Below are 18,438 nucleotides of genomic sequence, written 5' to 3'. Positions count from 1 at the left end.
ATTCAACAACAGCCGACAGCTGAGGTTATTTGCATCACTTAGCACATTAATGGGATGGCGGGAATTTTTCCGGTGTTCATGCGGGCAGCAGCTGTTCCTGTGTGTGGGCAGAGGGGCAGTGGACGGGCTTCAGTGAGCGCTGTTTGTTTTGACAGGAAAATTACTGCAAATGACGTGCTTTTTAGCGCAATACGATCGAGTCTTCATACTTTTTGTAAATACCCTTTCTTAATATCAACAGTTTTCCTTGTTGCTTCGATGCTACCGTGTATCTATAGCTGTTGTGTGCTAATCTGTTTATCTGTATAAAGGGCAACACCCAAAATTATATACTCGTATAACTGTTTTTTGTATTCCAAAATGAATTTTCACTCTTCAGTTGAGTGTGCGCTGATGTGGAACTTCCTGGCAGATTAAAACAAAGTACCACACCGGGACACAGATCTGGAACATCTGTTCTACATAATTTAGTCTTCGTCTCTATCAATAATATTTCTCCTGTATTGATCCTTCCAGCGTCAAGTCAATTACTCCTTATACAAGCAGTGCTTCGCAGCCTCCACGATTGGTAGAACGTCAATTTAAATAAAATGTCTACCATGGCTGCTGTACACAACCACTTACTTTCTTGTCGAGCCAAATCGGGGCAACACCCATCATGAGTAGCACTGACTGCTAAAGATAATCATATTGTGGAAGCAACGAGAGTAGTAAGTCGTCAAGTCTGCAAATACAAAATTGATAATATAATAAAAATGCCAATTAGTGTCACGTATTGTCATATCAGTAAATTCATCTTACTTACAGGGTAAGCTAATCATATAGTCTAAGCGTTATTTAACAGCCGCAATCCTATGGTATACCAAATACTCGTAAAAATCTGCGTAAAGTAAAAGTCTAAGTTACATCCTCACGCACATGTTTTTAGCTTATTGGGGAACGAACGTCACAAGATGCATTATGCATTTGAACGATCAGAACTAAAGATAGAATTCACTTCGAAAATGACGTGTCACATCACCGCCTTACAGAATCTATCCATAAATATTGAATGTACATAATTCATTGGAGGTGCACAGGTCAAGAGCTTAAAGAAAAGACAGGACTGCTATACTAGATCATACAACATACACATGAAATTTTAGTATTAAATATATTTTTTCTTAACATGCTGTTGGTATTATAAAAGTTATGATTGTTTTATAAAGTCGCGTGTCTAGTACTGGGTGATTGTAATTGTCGAACTTGGGGCAACTCTTTATCGAAAATGTCAATTTTAGAATATTGCATCCCCCTCCCTGACGGAAAAAAATTGTGACTGAGGGGAAGGTACCCGAGACAAAAAGAAGGAAGTAAAATAACAATTTAACGTCCCGACAACTATGACATCATTAGAGACGGGTCACAAGCTCGAAATGGGGAAGGAAATCGGCCTTGTCCTTCCAAAGAAACCCTCCCAGGATTCGTCTTAAGAGATTTACGTTCAAATGGCTCTGAGCACTATGCGACTTAACATCTGAGGTCATCATTCGCCTATAACTTAGAACTACTTAAACCTAACTAACCTAAGAACATCACACACATCCATGCCCGAGGCAGGATTCGAACCTGAGACCGTAGCAGTCGCGCGGTTCCGGACTGAAGCGCCTAGAACCGCTCGGCCACCGCGGCTGGCAGATATTTAGGAAAACCGTGGAAGAACTAAAACTGGACGAGACCGGATAGGAACTTTAACCACAGCTATCTCTAATGCAAGAAGCTATCAATCGGTTGAAAACTATCTACATCTTATGATACTAACCGCCTCAAACTAAATCCGAGCAAGGTACAGATGTGTGTTTACATACACTTACACAACAACTGCCTGAATAGAGGAGACTGTCTTAAACATTGCACAACAACGAAGGACGGTATGTGGAAGCAAAGGCGGAGGGCACACTGAGCTCTAAACAACCGTGCATCAAAAGCAATGTTGACGTGGGCTTTGCTTACAAACCACCACCGAGGAGTCATTTGTTGTCAAAGTGCTGAGGACTTCGGCACAGCTCGCCACTCTCCTACCAAAGAACCCATGTACAGAGGCGCTATTTCCTTGGCACTACACGTAAATGCCATCTGTTGACACGCAGCAGCAGTATCTTCGCGACGGACGCAGAACTCAAGGCGGTCCGTGTGACGTCACCTGTTGCATGAATCTAACCACTACCTTTGCCGCCGGAAGTGCTTCAAATTGACGTTTCCTGTGAACCTTGGTAACTGCGGCCCAGATAGGTCCTACACGAAATGTTCAGATACTGGCGGCCTGTATAGTGCTACAATACATAGTAATCTACGTGTTATCAGAGAAACGGAAACATCCAAACGCAACACACGGCTGGAGGCATTTCACTGGTACTGACATGTGCAGCGCTTAGTGTAGCTACGCCACTGCTAGCGACTACATTCCACGCTCCAAAACACAAGTGATCGATAAAGTTTAAATTAGTGATCTGTAGTTGAACTGCATCCATTGGACTGGCCAGGAGTGACGTTAAAGGTATTCAGAGAGCGCCTCAACGTAACTTGCAGCGTAAATACTGCTATTATTATTTTTATGTAAGTTGGAATATTACAGTCTTACTAGAAAAGCTGGACGACGGTTCATTTCGTAACCAGAAAAACAGACAACAGAAAGTTTTCCTCCATTAGCGATTTAACAAGGAACACAACCTGAATCTGAATGGAGTGCTATAAAGTGTGTGTGTTTGGAGAGGGGGGGGGGGGGAGGTTACAAACGAACCCTATATATACTACCCATAGTGATTTAAGAAAAAGACATTTGCAGATGATAAATGTAGTTGTTAAATATGTGAAATGGAGTTGAATTGGGATAGCGGAAACGTTAGCATGTGGACAACAGAAAAAGGATTAGTTCATAACTGCAGCAGACACAGTGCATACAGTTTCTGATGCGGAAACACTATTGCCACAAGGTAATTAAATAATCGTTGAAGGTGAACATGATGAATTCCGTGGAAAAGCTGTTTCGAGATATTACGTTCAGGACACTGAGCGGAGACAGAGTCCCAAAAGGCTGGATGGGGGCAGGTACAGTAGTGAGACGTGTACACAGCTTTCGATGTTCGAAAATCTTCGTGGGAAGATATTCAGATCTAGTTCTGTTGAATGATTACGGATGTCAATCAGCACTTGAGAAACAATATAATGAAACTGCAGTCACTAGTACATAATCAATTCTCTTCGCCAAGGCTTACCAATGTACTGAAATATGCCTGACACAAATCAGAATATTTCGAGGGTCACCCGCGACAATTTGAAATCCTGCTGAATTTTGTTTTGTGTTCTTTCTCGTACATACCGTGTGAAGAAATTCTGTTTGTTTTATGTCCATGTCGTAATAAAACGTTATGCATTTGTTTACATATAATCATTATTTCAATTATTTATATCAAAATAATTAGTTACTTCTTTCTGTTAACGAAATACACGTATAAATTTTAAATTAAAAAAAAAAGAAAAACAGACTAATGTAAAATACAAAATAATTTAAAGCCTAAAACAAATAAATAGAATAAATAATTAGACTAATAATGAATGTTGATATATTTCAATTAGGTATGTTGAAAATACTCGGACAGCAGACTGTGTACAGCTTATTTTCCAAAAATGGTATTTCAGAAACCAGCTTTATTACACATGGATGTATGTAGCTTGAAAGTAACAAAAGTTTAATTTTTCGAAAGTAATTAATGGTTGTGGAATGTTTTGCAAAATTTCAAATTATTAGAAAATTCGATTACATAGTGGCCAAGAACGTTATTTACATGTCAACCTTCATACGAGAAACAGTTTTTTATATCTCATCGTTTCGAAGATATTCTCTCCGAACCTAATATGCCAAATTACCTTTCGGGGTGTGTTTCATCCTTAAAAGTGAAACTGGGCACAGAAATGTATTTCAATTTTTGCCCCTTCTACACATCAGTTAAGTTTCGTCAAGATCGTTCGACATTTAGGAATGTTCAACTTTAAGTGAACAACAAACAGAAAAAAAATCAGTTGCAAAACACTTCTTTAAACACTCTTGCACCCTTGATGACTGCGCAACACAAAGCTTTACGCCTAGCCAGAGCCCGTGAACACCGATATTGGACTGTTTATGACTGGAAACATGTTGCCTGGTCGGACGAGTCTTGTTTCGAGTCGTATCGAGCGGACAGACGTGTACAGGTATGGAGAAAACCTCATGAATCCATGGACCCTGCATGCCAGCAGGGGACTGTTCAAGCCGGTGGTGGCTCTGTAATGGTGTGGGGTGTGTGCAGTTGGAGTGATCTGTAACTCCTGATACGTCTAGATAGGACTGCGACCGGTGACACGTACGTTAGTATCCTGTCAGATCACCTGCACCTACTCATGTCCATTGTGCATTCCGACGGACTTGGGCAATGCGACACTCCACACGTCCAGAATTGCTACAGAGTGGCTCCAGGAACATTCTTCTGAGTTTAAACACTTCCGCTGACGACCAAACTCCCCAGACATGACCATTATTGAGCATATCTGGGATGCCTTGCAACGTGCTCTTCAGAAGAGATCTCCAGCCCTGCAGGATTCATGATGTCAATACCCTCCAGCACTACTTCAGACAGTCTCGCGGGGACACTACACGATATTAGACAGGTGTAACAGTTTGTTTGGCTCTTCACTGTATTACACGACGTGGCATATCCCTGTTGTTCATCACTAGTAACTAGATACTACCGGATTCTTCCTTTGCGCGAAACCTGTTGTCGAATGACAACAAAATGAAAACAGAAATTTCCCGATAGTTTGCAATGCCCAAATGGCAGTTTTTGCGGAGGCATTAGCCACTCTTACACAATGAATGCTTTTTTTTTCGAAGATAAAAGAAAAAATCTAGAGTTTTCTTCCAGTGTGCTCACCACTGTCATAACTAAGATTACTTTATCAATGCGACTAAAGGTCACGTCGTAGCAAAAAGCCCATTCCTGCGTTTCCCGCAGAGAAGGTCAACCGGTGTGTGGAAACCGGCAGCTGACCGCGTCTTTGCAGCAGATATTGGGTGAGGAGCGGTTTCTCTCCAGGAGGCCAGAGACAACATTTACCACTGGACGGCTGCGAATATTCTACTTGCAACTTATTAGGCGGGGGGGGGGGGGGAGGGGGAGGGGGATGCAGAACACCCACGTCATGCTACCAGAACTGTTTACGGCTGCTATTTCTTGTAAGGAAAAAAATGTGTCCGAGTACACTGCCACATAGTCTGTACCGAATAGCACAGTCTAAACGTAATTACTTTCGAACTCTTTATCCATAATCACAAAAAGGTTTATTGAGATCACGATTACGTTCCTCCATACGGTACCTTGTAAATGGTAGGTTCAGTCTTCCGATATAACGAAATATGATCATACAGTGTGTAATGGTGCTTGAATTACGCAACCATTACGGCACTTCAACTGAACCTCTCGATATCAGCAATATTCTACTGTGTTTCTGTAAAGTAGTTAACATATTCCTGAGATAAAATTCAGATTTGATTTCATTAATGTAGAGGTACTTTGATACATCGATAAGTTTATATTGCAATGATATTATTCTTATGTGTATTGAAATAAACAATTTTTACAGCCTTCAGTTGCAAGGTAATTTTTACTCGTTTACCTAGGTTTCGATTCCAGTAATGGAATCTTCTTCAGAACAAAAAATTAAATTATTTTGAGAGCCAAACACTGGTCATGTCACAGATTAAAAATTAAAACAATAGAGACGCATAATCATAAGGTTATGTCTGTCAAAATTAAAACCATTAAGGCGAACGTAGACGAAGCTACGTCGGCCAGAAATCTGGCCTTGCAACTGAAGGCTGTAAAAATTGTTTATTTCTATACATATACGGTTGCTGACGTGCTGCAATATGTTAAAGACTTATGTGTATTCTTTCTTTTGTCACAACGATCTTTGACGTACTTGTAACTCTGATTTTTGGGCACGTAAGCGATTATTAGAAGTTTTAAGTCGGACCTTGAGAGAGTCGGTCAAGTCTTGGACGTCATGTTAGAAAGGCGCATATTGTAGTCAGCTTATAAAATGTGAACTTTAACAGTGAGGAAGATGTTTTCAAATATGTTTTGTATTGTGAAGTGATGTTTCGCGTGTTACGTGATATTGCAACAAAAGTAATAAAAAGGAACTTAAATTCGGAGTGCTGATTATTTTTTTACATCACCATTGTGCTAACTTTCAAAGGTTTAATCTTCAAGAGTGGTTTGTGAAACACATCTATAAAACTTTTGAATATAGCAGAATAAAACCTAGGCCTCTTTGCATCCGAGCTTGGAATCACCACCACCTAGATTTTCGACGATTGAGCCATGATTTTACAACGAGACCAGCGTGGGAAACATAAAAAGATGAGTGCCTAGTCTATTCATTATTACATGAAATGACTTTATTAACTGTGCTCTAATGACACGTGTCACATAATAACTTTGTTGTTGTCCGAAAATGCAGTATTTAGCAGTGAGAGCAACACCACAGTCATTATTAAATTTTGACCCTTGTTGTGGTAGGGTTGTTAGAAGTACAGAAAGAAGTTTATCTTCTCAGGCATGATATTGGCTCTCTGAACTATCCCTAAAAGAACCCAGTACGTTCTACATGACGGCGAATGTTCAACAAGAACAACGTCTTATCAGGTGTCCTCAAGAAAGCGCAATAGATTCTGTAATTCTTACAGTACCCGCGCATATAAACTATTTATTAGGGTGGTTTCGTTGGCAATGCTACTGCTGCTGCCACCGCCTATGCGAAGTATCGTCCCAAGACGATCGTAAGAAAATTCAGAAAGATGTGCACAGAGTTTGTACTTCGTGCAATGAATTATAGATCTGTTTAAATATCGATAAATGTAAGATAATATCTGTAACAGTGAGAAATAGCCAAATAATACCCGATTAAAAGACGCAGCGCGAACGTCTTGAGCACGTCAATCACTTTAAATATTCAGGGGTGATACAGGAAAATTTGAGTGAAGCTGTAAAGGAAATCTGATGAAAGACGCTAGATGCCTAGTCCTCGAGTATTGGAGGCCTTATCAGACTGTGACTGATGAGTAACATCGAATGTATACCAGAGACGCGCTGCAGTATCAGGTCGGTATAGTCCATATTAAAATGTGACAGAGATGATCGGCGAACTCGAATCGTAATCTACCTCTACATCTACATGGATACTCTGCAAATCACATTTAAGTGCCTGGCAGAGGGTTCATCGAACCACCTTCACGATTCTCTATTATTCCAATCTCGTATAGCGTGCGGTAAGAATGAACACCTATATCTTTCCGTACGAGCTCTGATTTCCCTTATTTTATCTTGGTGATCGTTTCTCCTTATGTAGGTCGGTGTCAACAAATTATTTTCGCATTCAGAGGAGAAAATTGGTGATTGGAATTTCGTGAGAAGATTCCGTCGCAACGAAAAACGCCTTTCTTTTAATGATGTCCAGCCCAAATCCTGTATCATTTCTGTGACACACACTACCATATTTCGCGATAATACAAAACGTGCTGCCTTTCTTTGAACTTTTTCGATGAAGTCCGTCAGTCCTTTTTGGTAAGGATTCCACATCGCGCAGCAGTATTCTAAAAGAGGACGGACAAGCGTAGTGTAGGCAGTCTCCTTAGTACACCTGTTACATTTTCTAAGTGTCCTGCCAATAAAACGCAGTCTTTGGTTAGCCTTCCCCACAACATTTTCTGTGTTCCTTCGAATTTAAGTTGTTCGTAATTGTAATACCTAGGTATATAGTTGAATTTAAGGCTTTTAGATTAGACTGATTTATCGTGTAACCGAAGTTTAACGGCCGGCCGAAGTGGCCGTGCGGTTAAAGGCGCTGCAGTCTGGAACCGCAAGACCGCTACGGTCGCAGGTTCGAATCCTACCTCGGGCATGGATGTTTGTGATGTCCTTAGGTTAGTTAGGTTTAACTAGTTCTAAGTTCTAGGGGACTAATGACCTCAGAAGTTGAGTCCCATAGTGCTCAGAGCCATTTGAACCATTTGAAGTTTAACGAGTTCCTTTTAGCATTCATACTTTTCGTTATTTAGGGTCAACTGTCACTTTTCGCACCATTCAGATATCTTTTCTAAATCGCTTTGTAGTTTGTTTTGGTCTGCTGGTAACTATTAGTCGATAAACGACAGCCGGCCGAAGTGGCCGTGCGGTTAAAGGCGCTGCAGTCTGGAACCGCAAGACCGCTACGGTCGCAGGTTCGAATCCTGCCTCGGGCATGGATGTTTGTGATGTCCTTAGGTTAGTTAGGTTTAACTAGTTCTAAGTTCTAGGGGACTAATGACCTCGGCAGTTGAGTCCCATAGTGCTCAGAGCCATTTGAACCATTTTTGATAAACGACAGCGTTATCTGCAAACAGCCGAAGACGGCTGCTCAGATTGTCTCCAAAATCGTTAACATAGATAAGGGCCTATAACACTACCTTGGGGAAGAAAGGCGTTGCAGTTCTTCCGAATGCCTGTTACGTGAACTCTGACAACCGGTATTCCAGCAAGACTACGTGACAATGCCGGGGCCACCACGGTATACCTCGCATAAGCATCACGGGAATGAGACAACAGATATTAGAGGCATATAGACAGTCATTTTTCGCTCGCTCAGTAAGCGAATGGCACAGAAAAGGGGTAAGACTGGTACGATGCACCCTCCATAATGTTCTGTACACTGGATTGCGGAGTACGCCTATATAAGTGGATACAGAGAGACGGGAAAGTACGTTGATCGTTCAGATGGTTCGTATTTTCTTTAAAAAACAGTGAACATACAGATGCGATTGCCATTCCATTTAATGTTACCAAATTTCCAAGCATAGTCCCGCCTTCAGTAACAAGGCGCCATTGTTCCAGACGGACAAGATGGTCAGTGTGTAACAGCAAAACACTGCTTTAATTTTAGTCTCGTATTTACGTTGTAAGGGAAAAAAAATTAGAATATTTCTGATTACGCGATTGTGTCTCAAAATTTGGTAGCCTAAAATAACCTTAAGAATGAGAAGAACTTCCACATTATGATGTTCTCACGAACAACTGAGCAACGCTTGGAAAATTATGTTCCAACAATAATTCGGAATCTCCGTGTAAATGAAAGCTTTGCTCTTGCCTAACGGGCGCCTTACCAACCGACAGGTGGATTAACAGTAGTTGTGGATCAGCGCACCAGGTCCTACATGTCAAAGTGATCACGAGAAGAATGTGTTGCTCTACGAGCATTTCTAATTCTTTTAGTAACCCGACACATATATTTAAGTCATTTGCAAAACCAGTGCAGCTTGTCTTTTTAAGTTAAATGGGCGAAAAGTTTCTAGCGTGTGCCATGACGAAATCCAAGTATAGCTGTTACGACACTCTTGGCTCAAATGGTTCAAATGGTTCAAATGGCTCTGAACACTATGCGACTTAACTTCTGAGGTCATCAGTCGCCTATAACTTAGAACTAATTAAACCTAACTAACCTAAGGACATCACACACATCCATGCCCGAGGCAGGATTCGAACCTGCGACCGTAGCGGTCGCCCTGTTCCAGACTGCAGCACCTAGAACTGCACGGCCACTCCGGCAGGCTACGACACTCTTGTATTTGTCTCTTGTAACGGTCCCATGGTCGCAGCCGGGTGCAAAACGGAACTTAATACATTTGTCTTGTTTGCATTGACAGAAAATATGTGATTTCATTTTGGCTACTACGGCCACATGTTAAATACATATATAAGAAGTGACATGGCTTAATATGGATCAAGGAACTAACAAATTAAAGGAAACGACAAAGGCTCTACATGCGTGCACATCCTTGAAACCTACTAATTAAATATATTTTACTGTCGAAATGTACCTTTCATTATGCTTCGAAGTAAACGTTGTAACGAAACTAGCTGGCGTTAAAACTGTTTGCCACAATGGCACTATCGAATGAGGTGATTAAGGTGTTGTTTAATACACTCGACTCGCATTCTGGAGAAAGACGGTTCAAATCCTCGTCCGACCATCCAGATTCACGTTGGCCGCGATTTATTTAAATCGCTGCAGGCAAACGTCGGGATGGGTCCTTTGAAAGGATTTAAGTTGGACCACTGGTTAAATTAGCAGTCTTTTTTGCTGGTGCTTTGTCCCGCGGTTTCGCAGGATCGACATTGTTAATAACAGATTTGGCAAGGTTAATTGGAAGGGGTGGTCGGATTACTGGTTAAATGAGCAGTAAGAGATAAATATGAAACCCACTTCTTACTTCATTTTACAACTTTTTTTTCCTGTTCAACTTCATTCCTTTGAGCAGAGAATCATACAAACTTAGATTACTCAACTTTATACTGTCATAGTCACTCAGGAGGGAACAACTAATCAGTCAGTTAGTCTAGCTTCTATATCAGCAGACATGGGCTACACCCTAAAGGTTGCTATGTTTGAATATTTCTAAAGCGTCAACGGTCAACTGCGCGATGTCATGATGTGTGAAGTGCAGAGCACGAAAAATGCGAAACCTGCAGGCCAAATATGGAAGTTACCGCTTTTCGGGGAAACGGATGTAGTTCGCGAAATGATACGGCAAGTCTTCGCCAGCCAGTGGTTACGGCTGATGGCAACCGACGATATACTAACCTTAAAGCCTATGCACTTGTGTCTCGACGAGGTTACGCTGTATCAGTATAGTTCCCTCTCTACCCCTCCACACTTTTTTCTGTTAAGTTCGCGACTGGTGCTCGGAAAGACCGACAATAAGCTCTCAGTACAGACACTTAGCACATGCCCGAATTAAATGCAGGCTTTCTCGGCTTGCATTGATGAAACCTTCTCGGATTATCAACCGAATAAAACTGATGACTCAATGCAACGTTTCCGCAAGTTTTCTACTCGTCATCGTCATGAGAAAAACGGAGATCTGTCAAAACGTTATATCAAGACGACTCTGTTATTCGGCCCATATTCCGAGACGTTTTCTTCAAGCATGAATCTATCTCTGTTATCGTTATGGTTATTTCGCGAGATGTAATGTAGGGAGGGGTGTAACCCCACTAGGGACTGTTGGGCATTTCTGTGAGGCTCCCACACCGACTAAACAAGACACTAATGAATCTTGCAGCTCTTCTCTGAATCTTTTCCATGCACTCTAACGTGATAAGACCCTGTATGAATTGCAATGTTGTAGGATTTCTCCAACAAATTTTCGTGTTGAATGTCCCTTTGGTACAGCTAGGTTTATGATATCTGCTACATCTTAAACTGCCCCGTAGGGATACCTGCAGAAATATATGGTTAAGACTGAGCAGTATAGAGATCTGTCTATTCTCCCAAGTGGGAAATTTTCCTTTTATCGTTTCTGTCTTTGATATCATACGCCCCCGAACAAGTCTTCCACGGCTGAGCAATTGCATAATACGTATATACCCGGACGCTTGTGAAGCAGTGAAGTTATTTAAAGGGAAAAATGAGTAAGTTGTAGCGGAGACGCAAAGGTAGTGTTACCTAATACATATCTGATCGCAGTAAGGCATGGGAACACGCAGAACAAAATACGAACAGGTAAGTGACACATCAGTAAATACATTCTAAATTCAAACTTTTCTCCGTTTCAGTATTCCAAATAGAACTGCAGCCTTCTAATATATGATTTCTAAAACTTTTATGAGTATTCCAGTAACACAAAGGCTGTTTGACAAACAGCAGAATCTTTAGTTATTTTGCTGAGCAGTAGACGTATATACTGGACACACGACGATAACTGTGCGAGAATCGGGGATAATGTCGATAAGTGGAGCTAATGTTGGTTAACCAGTAACCGTCCTGTGCAGGCCCCTGTCCCTAGTTACGCAAGATACCTGTTCCTTATGTAACTTGTTCCCACTGGGAGAAGACCTTATGATGTCCTTCGCAAACAGGTTAAGGACATAAACAGGAGAACCTTAAATGGGTGGGGAATGCCTGTATACAATTGCCAGACAGATATATGCAAAAACTGATTTGAAATTAATTGTAAGAGCTTTTTAAGTTGGCACGTAATTCGGAACTAAGGGCTTCATTTACGCTGTAAATTATAAAGGAGGTTACAACACACAATTCTGAAGTCAAACGTGTAAATTTTAATTTACCTCCGTAGGAATAGTTCCGAAGATCTCAGGATGACGACTCGACGAAACGACGTAATGATTAAGGCATCGGTCTCTCTTTCGGCAGTGCGACATCCAGTCCACTCCGCTCCCTTGATTATCCTTATCAACAAGTGGTGTGTGATTCCTCTAAATCGCTTCGGAAAATGTTGTGACGGTTCTTTGGCCCAGTCTCTTCCCTCTCGTCTTTCTACTGATGTAGAACTCAGTCTCAAATGATATCAGTATGGCAGAATGAATTTTTCATTCTGCAATGGAGTGAAAATGGAAATGAGCGTTTGGGGCCATTGGCGGGAGTCCCCTTGCGGGGCAGGTCAGGCCGCCTTGGTGGAGGTCTTATTACATTCGACGCCACATTGGGCGACCTGCGAGCCGGGAATCGAACCCGGGCCAGTAGGACGGCGATTCGTCACGCTGACCGCTCAGCTATCGGGGCGAACTGCAATGGAGTGTGCGCCGATTTGGAATAGGGTGTCGGAGCAGGATTGAGAGCTATTCCCTTTGAGTGGTGTGCGGGCTGAGGTATTCGAGCACGACTCACGACCCGATCTCACAGCCTTACTTCCGCCAGTACCTCGTCTCCTACCTTCCAAACTTCACAGAAATTCTCCAACATACTTGCGCGACTAGCACTCCTAGAAGGAACGAAATTGTGCAGAAACGACTCAGCCACAACCTAGACGATTGCTTCCAAAAGTGCTAGTCCCTCAGCCCGCATCTCGTGGTCGTGCGGTAGCGTTCTCGCTTCCCACGCCCGGGTTCCCGGGTTCGATTCCCGGCGGGGCCAGGGATTTTCTCTGCCTCGTGATGGCTGGGTGTTGTGTGCTGTCCTTAGGTTAGTTAGGTTTAAGTAGTTCTAAGTTCTAGGGGACTTATGACCACAGCAGTTGAGTCCCATAGTGCTCAGAGCCATTTGAACCATTTGAGCTAGTCCCTCAAGCTATGAAAGAGTACTTCTGTGGAGATGGAAGGTAGGAGGAGACGTACTCGAGGAAGTAAAGTTACGAAGTAGTCTACTTTGGACAGGTCAGTCCGTTAAACACTTTGTCGCAAAAGGAAAATCTCGTGGTTTGAGTCCCAGTCCCGTAAACCCTTTTAATCTGCCAGGAAGTCTCAGTACATATTAATACGGGCTCTAAAGCACCCCTGACATTTGAACACTTCAGTAATGGTCGTGCGTTTTCTTGCGAAGTTGCGAAACCTTGCAAAACCAGCCGTCTCTACAGAAAATTACAGCAGCGCCACACTATTTGCTGTCTCTAGTCACAACTTTAGGTGTAACTGCCGACATAGTGTTTGCTGGCCCTTCCCATGCACAAAAATGAAGCTGTAAATACCAGACAAACAGATAAATTCATCGTGATGTCACATTATTAAGAAACATGGTCACGCAACACGCAACTACTCTTTCTGGTTTGTATAATTTCAAAGTTACAGTTAAGTGTCGAGGCCGTGTACAATCCACTTCTGCAAAAAGAAATGGATCTTTAGTACCCATTGTTACAGTTGTCAGTGGTTCAGAAAGGAGTTCAACAGGGAGCAACAAAAATTTATCATGTTTTGCCCAGTACCACAAAATGACAGGTAGCAAAGCAAGTGTTGACTCCAAAGCAAAATCATTTCTCTCAGACAACTCCTATACCACGGAGGAATTTTTATTTAAAAACTTTTAGCTCGTAAAAAAGGAATATAATTTTTAAGGGTAGTTATAAGATTAGGGCTAAAAAATAAGTAGCCTGATGTTGACATTTATCACGTATACATATTCTGTAAGGTGACTTGTTTCACGTATGTCGAAAAAAAGAATCGCTTAATTGTTCTATGAAACATCTAACTTGCGTGACGAAGCACTATGGCATTTCGCTGTATTCTATTCCTTTAGGAAGTAAATTTAAAAGATGTTAACTTTCCCGGCTTTTGCGAGAATCAGTGTTACGGACGAGTTCTCTAAAACACGTCAGCGTACAGAAAATTGCGGTATTTCTTCGGTAATTGTGCACGTGTTTCCTCGAAGCAGAGAGGTTACGGGGCGGACGGGTACTACGCTACGCTATGGTATGATATGGTACGCTGCTCACCTCTCCCTCTCGTCCGTGTTGTAGGGCCCGCCGTTGATGGCGTCGTGCTTGCCGTGTCCGTTCTGCAGCTGGGTCCGGGCTTTGCTCGCGTTGCACGTGTCACAGCCGTTGGCGACCACGCCGTTGCTGACCGCGCCGCTCATGCCTGTCTCTTTTGGTGAAGTGCTAGCGGGCTGATCACAGAGCCAACTGGCCACATGGAGGGCCAGCCGGCGTTTATATATAAACTCGGGCTGACCGCGCCGCAGCGCTGCCAACTACGGAAGCGCAAAGTCCCCAGCAGCTGCCTACCTATCTGCCTGATAAGTGCGGGCTGTTACGTAACCGGTCTCAGCTGGACGGGAGATACGACCATACCTCCCTCCCATCGGGCGACTGTGCAGTCCCTGAACTCTGCTGTCTGCTCTCGTCACCGGGCAGATGGCACGAATTTTACGAGCGTGCCATGGAAACGGCCGAATATAACCATCGATTATAGTCTCAATTAAGGGGGGCAGGACGTCAAAAATTTTAAAAAATTCGATTTTTCAAAAATACGCCTACTTTGTAGCGCACGTCTTCCTGAATAGTTTGATGTATAAAACATAAATATTTGAGAGATTATAAGGGACGTTGTTTGGCCCTAAGTGCACCAAGATGCAGCGCCACACCACTCTGCACAACATTCTTCTGTCATAAGTAAGTGCGTTTCGCTCTGTAGAATTCGAATGTTTATATTTGCGCCAGAAACAAAGGACTGCTGATATCGATACTTTATCTGCTGCTATCGACGAAAACCCAAATGAAAGTTTTAACCAATGTATATGGAAAAGATTGCCAAAAACCATTTTTGTAGGAAGAAATGCACTTGCTATTGGCGTTTATGACGCAGTTTCATGTTTTAATGATGGTGTGCAATGCAGGAAATATGTTTTAGACAAAATTGGAATTAAGCGCAGAATGAACCGCATCAAAGCTTTATATGTGATAGACAGAGATCGTATAGAGAAAGCAGATAAATCATTTTTGGAGGTGATAAAATCAAGAAGACTGCATCATGGGAATGTGAAAAGAAGAAAACTGATTTAGAAAATGAAAAAGAACCCACTTATGGTGCTGGAGAGTTGTAAGAGCATCCCAAATGCAAGCAGAAACTTTAACGGCCATTTTCTGCAAAACACAAATTTCTGTACTTAGTTACATGTAACACCCAAAGAAAATATCCTATTACATTTAAACTTGGTATGCTTATCAAACACAAACTCCTTAATGCAAAACTCTAGAATTTTCCAAATCTATTATAAACTGTGGTGAAAATTGAAATAATTAACTGTAAAATTTGAGTTTTTTCTAAACATGAAGTTTAAAATGTAACAGCTCATTCATTTTTTCATAAATTAAATAAATTCTAGAGTTTCATACACTTGTAAGTATGGCTTGTATGCTGTCCAAAATTCATCGAAGAATCTCTCTTAGTTATGAAGAAAAGTCTTCCCCCATGAACCATGGACCTTGCCGTTGGTGGGGAGGCTTGCGTGCCTCAGCGATACAGATGGCCGTACCGTAGGTGCAACCACAACGGAGGGGTATCTGTTGAGAGGCCAGACAAACATGTGGTTCCTGAAGAGGGGCAGCAGCCTTTTCAGTAGTTGCAGGGGCAACAGTCTGGATGATTGACTGATCTGGCCTTGTAACATTAACCAAAACGGCCTTGCTGTGCTGGTACTGCGAACGGCTGAAAGCAAGGAGAAACTACAGCCGAAATTTTTCCCGAGGACATGCAGCTTTTCTGTACGATTAAATGATGATGGCGTCCTCTTGGGTAAAATATTCCGGAGGTAAAATAGTCCCCCATTCGGATCTCCGGGCGGGGACTACTCAAGAGGACGTCGTTATCAGGAGAAAGAAAACTGGCATTCTACGGATCGGAGCGTGGAATGTCAGATCCCTTAATCGGGCAGGTAGGTTAGAAAATTTAAAAAGGGAAATGGATAGGTTAAAGTCAGATATAGTGGGAATTAGTGAAGTTCGGTGGCAGGAGGAACAAGACTTTTGGTCAGGTGATTACAGGGTTATAAATACAAAATCAAATAGGGGCAATGCAGGAGTAGGTTTAATAATGAATAAAAAAAAAAGGAGTGCGGATTAGCTACTACAAACAGCATAGTGAACGCATTATTGTGGCCAAGATAGACACAAAGCCCATGCCTACTACAGTAGTACAAGTTTATATGCCAACTAGCTCTGCAGATGATGAAGAAATTGATGAAATGTATGACGAGATAAAAGAAATTATTCAGGTAGCGAAGGGAGACGAAAATTTAATAGTCATGGGTGACTGGAATTCGTCAGTAGGAAAAGGGAGAGAAGGAAACATAGTAGGTGAATATGGATTGGGGGGAAGAAATGAAAGAGGAAGCCGCCTTGTAGAATTTTGCACAGAGCATAACTTAATCATAGCTAACACTTGGTTCAAGAATCATAAAAGAAGGTTGTATACCTGGAAGAATCCTGGAGATACTAATAGGTATCAGATAGATTATATAATGGTAAGACAGAGATTTAGGAACCAGGTTTTAAATTGTAAGACATTTCCAGGGGCAAATGTGGATTCTGACCACAATCTATTGGTTATGAACTGCAGATTGAAACTGAAGAAACTGCAAAAAGGTGGGAATTTAAGGAGATGGGACCTGGATAAACTGAAAGAACCAGAGGTTGTAGAGAGTTTCAGGGAGAGCATAAGGGAACAATTGACAGGAATGGGGGAAAGAAATACAGTAGAAGAAGAATGGGTAGCTCTGAGGGATGAAGTAGTGAAGGCAGCAGAGGATCAAGTAGGTAAAAAGACGAGGGCTAATAGAAATCCTTGGGTAACAGAAGAAATATTGAATTTAATTGATGAAAGGAGAAAATATAAAAATGCAGTAAATGAAGCAGGCAAAAGGGAATACAAACGTCTCAAAAATGAGATGGACAGAAAGTGCAAAATGGCTAAGCAGGGATGGCTAGAGGACAAATGTAAGGATGTAGAGGCTTGTCTCACTAGGGGTAAGATAGATACTGCCTACAGGAAAATTAAAGAGACCTTTGGAGAGAGAGAACCACTTGTATGAATATCAAGAGCTCAGATGGCAACCCAGTTCTAAGCAAAGAAGGGAAGGCAGAAAGGTGGAAGGAGTATATAGAGGGTTTATACAAGGGCGATGTACTTGAGGACAATATTATGGAAATGGAAGAGGATGTAGATGAAGATGAAATGGGAGATAAGATACTGCGTGAAGAGTTTGACAGAGCACTGAAAGACCTGAGTCGAAACAAGGCCCCGGGAGTAGACAACATTCCATTAGAACTACTGATGGCCTTGGGAGAGCCATTCCTGACAAAACTCTACCATCTGGTGAGCAAGATGTATGAGACAGGCGAAATACCCACAGACTTCAAGAAGAATATAATAATTCCAATACCAAAGAAAGCAGGTGTTGACAGATGTGAAAATTACCGAACTATCAGTTTAATGAGTCACAGCTGCAAAATACTAACGCGAATTCTTTACAGACGAATGGAAAAACTGGTAGAAGCGGACCTCGGGGAAGATCAGTTTGGATTCCGTAGAAATGTTGGAACACGTGAGGCAATACTAACCTTACGACTTATCTTAGAAGAAAGATTAAGAAAAGGCAAACCTACGTTTCTAGCATTTGTAGACTTAGAGAAAGCTTTTGACAACGTTAACTGGAATACTCTCTTTCAAATTCTGAAGGTGGCAGGGGTAAAATACAGGGAGCGAAAGGCTATTTACAATTTGTACAGAAACCAGATGGCAGTTATAAGAGTCGAGGGGCATGAAAGGGAAGCAGTGGTTGGGAAAGGAGTGAGACAGGGTTGTAGCCTCTCCCCGATGTTATTCAATCTGTATATTGAGCAAGCAGTAAAGGAAACAAAAGAAAAATTCGGAGTAGGTATTAATATTCATGGAGAAGAAGTAAAAACTTTGAGGTTCGCCGATGACATTGTAATTCTGTCAGAGACAGCAAAGGACTTGGAAGAGCAGTTGAATAGAATGGACAGTGTCATGAAAGGAGGGTATAAGATGAACATCAACAAAAGCAAAATGAGGATAATGGAATGTAGTCGAATTAATTAGGGTGATGCTGAAGGAAATAGATTAGGAAATAAGACAC

At 41.9% G+C, this 18,438-nt stretch overlaps 1 protein-coding gene across 1 annotated transcript in view; it reads right to left on the bottom strand.

The window, feature by feature from the left end:
* LOC126253377 (purine nucleoside phosphorylase-like) overlaps positions 1–14,459 on the bottom strand; it is an 81,708-nt gene extending 67,249 nt beyond the window's left edge. The window contains exon 1 of the mRNA XM_049954664.1: positions 14,276–14,459. Coding sequence (XP_049810621.1) covers positions 14,276–14,418 — 143 coding nt within the window. The 5' untranslated portion in view covers positions 14,419–14,459. The remainder of the gene's footprint in view (positions 1–14,275) is intronic.
* Positions 14,460–18,438: the final 3,979 nt, after the last annotated feature.

Source organism: Schistocerca nitens, chromosome 4 (genome assembly GCF_023898315.1).
Source record: "Schistocerca nitens isolate TAMUIC-IGC-003100 chromosome 4, iqSchNite1.1, whole genome shotgun sequence".
NCBI lineage: Eukaryota > Metazoa > Arthropoda > Insecta > Orthoptera > Acrididae > Schistocerca > Schistocerca nitens.
The sequence above is the reverse complement of the archived record's forward strand: the minus strand, read 5'-3'. Positions and strand labels throughout refer to the sequence as shown.